Consider the following 10,000-nt stretch of genomic DNA (forward strand, 5'->3'; position numbering starts at 1 on the left):
AAACACCCAGCTAATCATACTTTGGATGTGTGTGGTGCAGTGGTGAAATCCAATTTTTTTACTACCGGTTCTGTCTACGTGGCTTGGTGGGCGTGGTGTGGCTTGGTGGGCGTGGTTTGGCGGGCGTGGCAGGGGAAGGATACTGCAAATTTTGATTTCCATTCCCACTCCACTCCAGGGGAAGGATACTGCAAAATCCCCATTCCCTCCCTACTCTGGGGCCAGCCAGAGGTGGTATTTGCCGGTTTTCCGAACTGCTCAAAATTTCCGCTACCAGTTCTCCAGAACCTGTCAGAACCTGCTGGATTTCACTCCTGGTGTGGCGTACATACAGCCTACAAAGCCATGCACCATTCTTGTGCAACTAAAAAAAATCTTGGGTTACAACTTGAGACAGAAGGGCGTTGACAACCACGCGAGTGATTGTCTAGTAAACAGATTGAAAAAGGGGTGCAGGAAAATTTCCTGTGCTTTGGTTCAATTTGTATTATATGGAAGGTGTGAATGAAGCTGCTGTACTTGAATAAGAATAGAATAAAATAGAATATAGAATATAGAGAAGAATGGAATGGAATGGAATGGAATGGAATGGAATGGAATGGAATAGAATAGAATAGAATAGAATAGAATAGAATAGAATAGAATAGAATAGAATAGAATAGAATAGAATAGAATAGAATAGAATAGAAAATATGGGATGGGATGGCATGGGATGGGATAGAATAGAATTAGAATTAGAATAATAGAATGGAATGGAATGGAATGGAATGGAATAGAATAGAATAGAATAGAATTATAGAATTATAGAATTATATTTTTTTATTGGCCAAGTGTGATTGAATACACAAGGAATTTGTCTTTGGTGCATAAGCTCTCAGTGTACATAAAAGATATAAGTGATAAATCAAGATCACGGTCATCATAAAAATACATTCATCATGAATCATAAGATACAACACTTAGTGATAGTCATAAGATACTAAATAAGCAATCAGCAGAAATCATACTAGGAAACTAAATAAAACAATACAAATCGTAAGATACAAACATAGTCATAAGTAAATCTGCGTTTCTCAACCTTGGCAATTTTTAGATATCAACATACTTGAGTAAAGTTGCCAAGGTTGGAGTACAGATAGTCCTTGACTTACAACAGTTTGTTTAGTGACCGTTCAAAGTCAGAAGGTCACTGAAAAAAGTGACTTGTTGAGCTTTTTCCCCACTCACGACTGTTGCAGCATCCCTAATGGTCATCTGATCAAAATGCTTGGCCACTGACTCATATTTATGACTTACGTGGGGTCATGTAAATCCCCTTTTGCAACCTTCAGAGAAGCAAAGTCAATGGGGAAGTCAGATTCACTTAATAACCATGTTACTAATGATGACTGTAATGATTCAATTAACTGTGGCAAGGTAGGTCGTAAAATGGAGCAAAATTCAACCAGTTTCTCACTTAGAAACATACATTTTGGGCTCAGTTGGGGTCCTAAGTCAAAGACTGTATCTGTAACTGGATTAAGAGCCTTGGTAGTACAGTGGTCTAAGGCACCCTGTTATTAAGCTGGTTATTAAGACCAGCTGCCTGCAATTACTGCAGGTTCAAATCTCGCCAAGGCTCAAGGTTGACTCAGCCTTCCATCCTTTCTGAGGTAGGTAAATTGAGGACCCAGTTGTGGGGGCAATAAGCTGACTTTGTATAAAATATACAAAAGGATGAAGGCTATTGCTGAGCACATTGTAAGCCGCCCTGAGTCTACGGAGAAGGGCGGCATATAAATCAAATTAAAAAAAAAACCAATCTAAACTAATTTAAATTTTAAACCCCAATTTCACATATAAACGATAATTTGTTTAGAAATTGAGAAATTTAAATTTAACATTTCATGTAGGCATTTTAAAATACAAAATTGCATGCTCCTGTCTGTTTAGGAAATTGAAATAATAGACGGTACACATATTTCATCTGTCATTAATGGTAAACTGATGAAAGAGGCAGGCAACTGGCTTTTAAAAACTGTCTACCATTTTCTGTATCTCTTAAAGTTAATGGAAAAGCCAGCTCCAGTCTGAAATTAATTAACTTTATGCAAAGATTGTGCTATCAATGCCCTTTGCATGATACAAGCATTTTGGGGGGCTCTCCAAGACAAAAGGACAATTGAAATAGATGGATCAGGAAATACGAGAAGCCCCCCCTCAAAAAAATCTTATTTAAAATGGAAATTAAGAGCCTCACACGCTTCTTGGCAGATTTTTTAAAACAGATCACTTTTAAAGGGCGATTGCCTTCTTTTAGAGTCTAAAAGCTAACTCTGACTGAAAGAACATTTTTTTATAATTTGTTAAGGAGAAAAGTAAAGACAACTTCCCACAAACTTAACCTTTCAAGAACCGGGAAATATTTAGTGGTCTTGGTAAAAAAAAAGTAAAGCTACTTTTGCTCATGAAAAAATGCCAAATTAAGCCTAGTTTTTTTTTCCCCAGAAGAAATTTCTAATCAACTACCAATGAGAAAAGATTTGAGATGGCAGTTCTTATTTTCATTTAAGATTTATTTTCCATCGATTCGGTATGCCCAGAACCAGCAAAAGGCTATCAAATTGCAGACATCCTGATACGTGTATTCATATATTTATTTATTTATTTATTTATTATTCAAATTTCTATACCGCCCTTCTCCTTTCGGACTCAGGGCGGTGAACAGCCAAAATAAAAACATTTATACATAAATACGATTAAAAATAGATTTAAAATAATTAAATTTGGCCCATAGTTTAAAATTTATCAATTTAAAATCCATATCAAAATTTAAAACCAACCATAAAATCATAAAATCAAGAGAGACCGGCTAACTGAAAGAGATGAGTTTTTAGGGCCCGACGAAAGGTCCGGAGGTCGGAGATCACTCGTATCTCTGGGGGTAGATTGTTCCAAAGGGTAGGTGCCACCACAGAGAAGGCTCTCCTCCTGGGGGTCGCCAGCCGGCATTGTCTAGCCGACGGCACCCTGAGGAGGCCCTCTCTGTGGGAGCGAACTGGCCGGTGGGAGGCAATTGGTGGCAGAAGGCGGTCCCGTAAGTACCCCGGCCCTAAGCCATGGAGCGCTTTAAAGGTGGTCACCAACACCTTGAAGCGCACCCGGAAGTCCACCGGAAGCCAATGCAGCTCGCGCAGGAGAGGAGTCACATGGGAGCGCCCAGTCGCTCCCATAATCCCCCGGGCGGCCGCATTCTGCACCAGTTGGAGCCTCCGGGTGTACCCCAAGGGGAGCCCCATGTAGAGAGCGTTACAATAGTCCAGACGAGAAGTGACGAGTGCTTGAGTGACTGTGCGTAGGGAGTCCCGATCCAGAAAGGGGCGCAACTGGCGTATCAGGCGAACCTGATAAAAAGCCCCCCTGGCCACAGCCGTCAGATGCCCTTCTAAGGACAGCCGTGCATCCAGGAGGACGCCCAAGTTGCGGACCCTTTCCGTGGGGGCCAATGATTCACCCCCAATAACCAGTGATGGTGTCAGCTGGCTATACCGGGACGCCGGCAGCCACAGCCACTCGGTCTTGGAAGGGTTGAGTCGAAGCCTGTTTCTCCCCATCCAGACCCGCACGGCCTCCAGGCACTGGGACATCACTTCCAAGGCATCGTTGGGATGGTCTGGGGTGGAGATGTACAGCTGAGTATCATCAGCGTACTGATGGAACTCCACCCCAAAACCACGGATGATCTCACCCAGCAGCTTCACATAAATGTTGAACAGGAGGGGCGAGAGGACCGACCCTTGTGGCACCCCACAAACAAGGCGCCTCGGGGTCGACCGCTGCCCCCGTCAACACGGATTGCAACCGGTCGGAGAGATAGGAGGAGAACCACCGCAAAACGGTGCCCCCCACTCCCAGTCCCTCCAGCCGGCGCAACATGATACCATGGTCGATGGTATCAAAAGCCGCTGAGAGGTCTAACAGGACCAGGATAGAGGAATAACCCCTATCCCGAGCCCTCCAGAGATCATCCACCAACGCGACCAATGCCGTTTCCGTGCTGTACCCAGGTCTGAAACCAGACTGGAGCGGATCCAAATAGACAGCTTCATCCAGGTACCGTGGAAGCTGTCGCGCCACCACACTCTCAACAACCTTCGCAATAAAGCGAAGGTTGGAGACTGGACGATAGTTAGCCAAAACAGCCGGATCCAGGGATGGCTTCTTGAGGAGAGGCCTCACCACCGCCTCTTTCAAGGCGGCCGGCAGGACACCCTCACTCAAAGAAGCGTTGATAATTCCCTGGAGCCAGCCTCGTGTAACCTCCCGGGAAGCCAGCACCAACCAGGAGGGACACGGGTCCAATAAACATGTGGTGGCGTTCAGCCGTCCCAAGATCCTGTCCACGTCCTCGGGAGCCACAGGATCGAACTCCTCCCAGATAACATTCTCAAGGCCTGCCTCAGTCATCTCGTCTGAACTAACCCAGTCAGTGGCCAAGTTTTATTAAGCTTCCAGTCACGGTTTTTCCCCCGCACGCATGAAATTGATTGATTTCCTAAAGAGCAAGCAAGCTACATCCAATAATCTTTTGATCAAAACCATCCTTTATGAACCTTTTGTCATTCTCTCCCTTTCTCCCAAAGCAAAAGAGAAAAGAATTGGTTAGAGTCTAAAAGCTAACTCTGACCGAAAGAACATTTTTTAACAATTTGTTAAGTTGAAAACTGGTTGGAGACAACTTCCCACAAAAACCTAACCTTTTCAGGAACCAGGAAATATTTAGCGCTCTTGCTAAAAAAAAATAAAAATAAATGTAAAGCTACTTTTGCTCATGAAAAAAATGCTAAACGAAGCCAACTAATAACATGTTTTGGATTTAATTACCGAATAAAGAAAACAGCAATCTGAGGATTTGCAGGGTGTTGGAAAAACCAAATCCTGACATATGGGGGGGAAAAAAACCCCTAACATTAAACCAGCAAAGCGGGCTTTCCCCGCCCCCCTTCTCCATTTTCAGAAGGAGAACCAAGGCAGCACAATTTGGGAGGAACATTTTTTGCTACCTACCAGCCAATTTGATAATTTTGTGTTAAAATTGTGCTCACTAAATGCTGTTTGCATGATGCAAGGATTTGGGGAAGGGAAAAACTTTGAGACAAATAGGGAAAAATTAAAAGTGGATGGACCTTATCAGCCAAGGAGGAAATGCAAAGCTGCCCCAGAAAATCTTAAAATTTAAAATGGAAATCCTATTAACCTTGGTAGAAGAGCCCTTTTGCTTCCCCTCTTAAATAAAGTCACGATTTAGGTATAAACCAGCATATATGTATATCAAACTTATTTTTCACCTAAGGTAAAAAAATAATAGTAAGCCAATAGAGAACAGCTCTTTCCGTTGAGAAAGTGGGTGGCTCTTAAAAGAGCCTTTGGGTCTGGGCGAAGGAGACTTTTTACGTCTCAAGCTCCCTTTTTTATTTGGAGCTGGTGTATTTGGTGACGGCTTTGGTGCCCTCGGAGACGGCGTGCTTGGCCAGCTCTCCGGGCAGGAGGAGGCGGACGGCCGTCTGGATCTCCCGGGAGGTGATGGTGGAGCGCTTGTTGTAGTGAGCCAGGCGGGAAGCTTCAGCCGCGATACGCTCGAAGATGTCGTTGACGAAGGAGTTCATGATGCTCATGGCCTTGGAGGAGATGCCGGTGTCCGGGTGGACCTGCTTCAGCACTTTGTAGACGTAGATGGAGTAGCTCTCCTTACGGCTCTTCTTGCGCTTCTTGTCCCCTTTTTTCTGGGTCTTGGTGATGGCTTTCTTGGAGCCCTTTTTGGGCGCGGGAGCAGACTTGGCCGGTTCAGGCATCTTCAGCGTCTTCTTCACTCTTTTCTTCCCCCCTCAGAAAACTGTGCCCGGCGAAGCCGAAGCTCCGGTATTTATAGGCCCGCCGAGGGTTTCACGCGCCGAAGCGCAGCTTTGCGATTGGTCCAGAGGCCCGCGCTCGTCACGCTCCCGCGCGCCCAAGCATGCAAATGAGGAGGATTCAAACTCGGCCGAGGTGATTGGTCCGCGCGTTAAGCCAGAGGCTGGTTCGAGCGTTCTACTCGGGGCGCTACGGGAGGGAGGCGTGAACCAACGGAAGCGCCAATGAACTCAGCCGACCACGGCGCTCACTTTAATGTGAGCTGAAACTTTTAATTTAAAGCCATTCGAATCCGTTTATCCTATTCCATTTCATATTTTATCTTCTATATTCCATTCTATTCCCTATTCTATTTCTATATTTCTATTTCTTTATTCCTATTCTATTTTATTCCATTCCATTCCATATTTTATCTTCTATATTCCATTCCATTCCCTATTCTATTTCTATATTTCTATTTCTTTATTCCTATTCTATTCTATTTTATTCCATTCCATATTTTATCTTCTATATTCCATTAAATTCCCTATTCTATTTCTATATTTCTATTTCTTTATTCCTATTCTATTTTATTCCATTCTATTCCACATTTTATCTTCTATATTCCATTAAATTCCCTATTCTATTTCTATATTTCTATTTCTTTATTCCTATTCTATTTTATTCCATTCTATTCCACATTTTATCTTCTATATTCCATTCTATTCCCTATTCTATTTCTATATCTCTATTTCTTTATTCCTACTCTATTCTATTTTATTCCATTCCATTCCATATTTTATCTTCTATATTCCATTCTATTCCCTATTCTATTTCTATATTTCTATTTCTATTTTTCTATTTCTTATTCCTATTTCTTTATTCCTATTCTATTCTATTTCAATGAACCAGAACCAGGACATCTGAACTCTATTCTTTTTTTATATATATATTTTTATTTTTCAAAAAAACAAACAAAACAAAACAAAACAAAACATAAAAACATTATCATTCCATACAATTATAGACAGTGTATCAGTAGGTGGCATTTTTGTGCTCCTCCTCTCTTCAGTTTATCACTAAACATGCTCGCTTATTTCCAAAAATTTCAACATCCATTTATATCATAATTATTTCCAATTCTTATTCTCTATCCATTGGTAAAATAAATCCCATATCCAATAGTATTGTCTATCTTCCTGCTCTCTTATTTCAAATGTCAATTTACTCATTTCAGCACATTCCATCAGTTTCTTAATAATTTCTTCATCATTAGGTAACTTTTCTCCTTTCCAGTTTTTAGCAAATACAATTCTAGCTGCTGTGAAGAGTTTCACAATTAAATATTGCAGTTCTTTATTATATATCTCCGGTATAATCCCTAATAAAAATATATCTGGTTTAAAGTCAACCCACCCACCCACCCACCTACCTTCCCACCCACATATCCACCCACCCACGTACCTTCCCACCCACCCACCTACCTACCCAACCACCTACTTACCCACCTACCCACCCATCTATCCACTTACCCACCTACTTTTCCACCCACCTACTTACCCACCCTCCTACCTACTTACCCATCCACCCACCTATCCTCCCACCCACATACTCACCTACTACTTACCCATCCACCCACCCAGGCACTTACCTACTTACCTACCTACCTTCCCACCCACATATCCACCCATCCATGTACCTTCCCACCCACCCACCTACTTACCCATCCACCCACCCATCCACTTACCTACTTACCCACCTACCCACCTACTTACCCACCTACCCACCCATCTATCCACTTACCCACCTACTTTTCCACTCACCTACTTACCCACCCTCCTACCTACTTACCCATCCACCCACCTATCCTCCCACCCACATACTCACCTACCCACCCACCTACTTACCCATCCACCCACCCATCCACTTACCTACTTACCCACCCACCCACCTACTTACCCACCTACCCACCCATCTATCCACTTACCCACCTACTTTTCCACTCACCTACTTACCCACCCTCCTACCTACTTACCCATCCACCCACCTATCCTCCCACCCACATACTCACCTACCCACCCACCTACTTACCCATCCATCCACCCATCCACTTACCTACTTACCCACCCACCCACCTACTTACCCACCTACCCACCCATCTATCCACTTACCCACCTACTTTTCCACTCACCTACTTACCCACCCTCCTACCTACTTACCCATCCACCCACCTATCCTCCCACCCACATACTCACCTACCCACCCACCTACTTACCCATCCACCCACCCATCCACTTACCTACTTACCCACCCACCCACCTACTTACCCACCTACTCACCCATCTATCCACTTACCCACCTACTTACCCATCCACCCACCCAGCCACTTACCTACTTACCCACCTACCTACCCATCTATCCACTTACCCACCTACTTACCCACCCTCCTACCTACTTACCCATCCACCCACCTATCCTCCCACCCACATACTCACCTACCCACCCACCTACTTACCCATCCACCCACCCAGCCACTTACCTACTTACCCACCTGCCTTCCCCCCACTTACCTCCCCTCCCACCCACCCACCCATCCACCTTTCCACCCAGTTACCTTCCCCACCCACCTACCTACCTTTCCACCCACCTACTTCCCCACCCACCTACCTACCTACCCACCTACCTTCCCCACCCATTCACCTACTTATCCACCCACCTACCTTTCCCACCCACCTACCTACCTACCCACCTACCTTCCCCACCCACTCACCTACTTATCCACCCACCTACCTTCCCCACCCACCTACCTACCTACCCACCTACCTACCTACCCACCTACCTTCCCCACCCACTCACCTACTTATCCACCCACCTACCTTTCCCACCCACCTACTTACCCACCTACCTTCCCACCCACCCACCCATCTATCCACCTACCCACCTACCTTCCAACCCACATATCCACCCACCCATGTACCTTCCCACCCACCTACCTACTTACCCATCCACCCACCTATCCCCCCACCCACCCACTTCCCCACCTACCTATCCCCCCACCCACCTACCGAACTATATAAATATATAAATTTCTTCTTTTAAAATGTAAGACAATTTTTTGTCCATCGGGACGCTCCCGTGTTTTCCTCCGGAGCTGTGTTTCTTCCCCACCCCCCTCTCTCTCTCTTCCACCCCCGTCTCTTCCCTCCATTCCCCCCATCCAATGGTCATTTTTGAGCCTGTCCCTTTAAGCGCGTGCCCGACCGCTTTGAGCTCCGCGGGAGGCGCGCGTGCGCGGCCTTCGCCCACCCTCTTCCGCAAGGCGAGGAGCCGCCTGGCGCGTTCGCGGACGGGGGAATCGCTTCCTCGGAGCATCCCGGCTCTCGGAGCGGCGGAGGGGGGAAGGGTGTCACTGCGTTATTTTATTTACCAGCTGAGCTCATTATTTCTGGACTGTCAGACTCTCCGTAGCTTTGCCAACTTCTTATCAGTAAGCTACGTGGTTTTTTTTTCCCCTTTGGGTTTTTTTTTTTTTTGGGACGGAGCTGATTTCCATTTTGCGGTGGGGGTGAGTCTGCCTCGCCTTATTTGAGGAGGGGGCGGCTTGATTCGATCTGTTATCATCATCATCATCATCATCATCATCATCATCATCATCGTCATTGTCATCATTGTTTTGTTGTTTGTTGTGATTATCTCCATCATTGTCATTATTGCCATTATCATTGTTTTGCTGTTTTTTTTGTGATTATAATTATAATTGTTATTATCGTCATTGTTTTGTTATTGTTATCATTATTATTGCCATTATTATAATCATTATCGTTATTGTTATCATTGTCATTGTTTTGTTATTATTGTTATCATCGTTATCTTCATTATCATTATTGCCATTATCAGTTTTGTTGTTTCTTTGTTATGATGATCATTATTATTACTCTCATTATTATTGTCATCATTATTTTGTTGTTTGTTATTTTATTGTTATTATTATGAACTTTATTCATTAAACGTGAAACTCAGTCAACTGAAATTATTATTATTATTATTACCATCATTAAAACTTTATTCATTAAACATGAAACTCAGGCAACTGAACATTATTATTATTATTATTATTATTATTATCTTTAAA

At 43.9% G+C, this 10,000-nt stretch overlaps 2 protein-coding genes across 2 annotated transcripts in view; one reads left to right on the forward strand and one right to left on the reverse strand.

The window, feature by feature from the left end:
• Positions 1–5,355: 5,355 nt before the first annotated feature.
• LOC117656632 (histone H2B 1/2/3/4/6-like) lies at positions 5,356–5,874 on the reverse strand. Its single transcript, XM_034404818.3, has one exon. It carries the CDS (start codon positions 5,829–5,831, stop codon positions 5,451–5,453), a length of 381 nt encoding a protein of 126 aa, XP_034260709.2. The 5' UTR covers positions 5,832–5,874; the 3' UTR covers positions 5,356–5,450.
• A 3,256-nt stretch (positions 5,875–9,130) lies between these two features.
• LOC132709307 (zinc finger BED domain-containing protein 6-like) overlaps positions 9,131–10,000 on the forward strand; it is a 23,170-nt gene continuing 22,300 nt past the window's right edge. Inside the window, exon 1 of the mRNA XM_087891753.1 lies at positions 9,131–9,355. The gene's annotated coding sequence lies outside the window, so the exon portion shown is untranslated. The remainder of the gene's footprint in view (positions 9,356–10,000) is intronic.

The sequence above is a fragment of the Pantherophis guttatus genome, chromosome 4 (assembly GCF_059756535.1).
Source record: "Pantherophis guttatus breed Tessera chromosome 4, ASM5975653v1, whole genome shotgun sequence".
Taxonomy (NCBI): domain Eukaryota; kingdom Metazoa; phylum Chordata; class Lepidosauria; order Squamata; family Colubridae; genus Pantherophis; species Pantherophis guttatus.

Excerpts from the sequence above, each read along its gene's own strand:
- LOC117656632 (XM_034404818.3), bottom strand. The coding sequence starts at position 5,831 with ATGCCTGAACCGGCCAAGTCTGCTCCCGCGCCCAAAAAGGGCTCCAAG.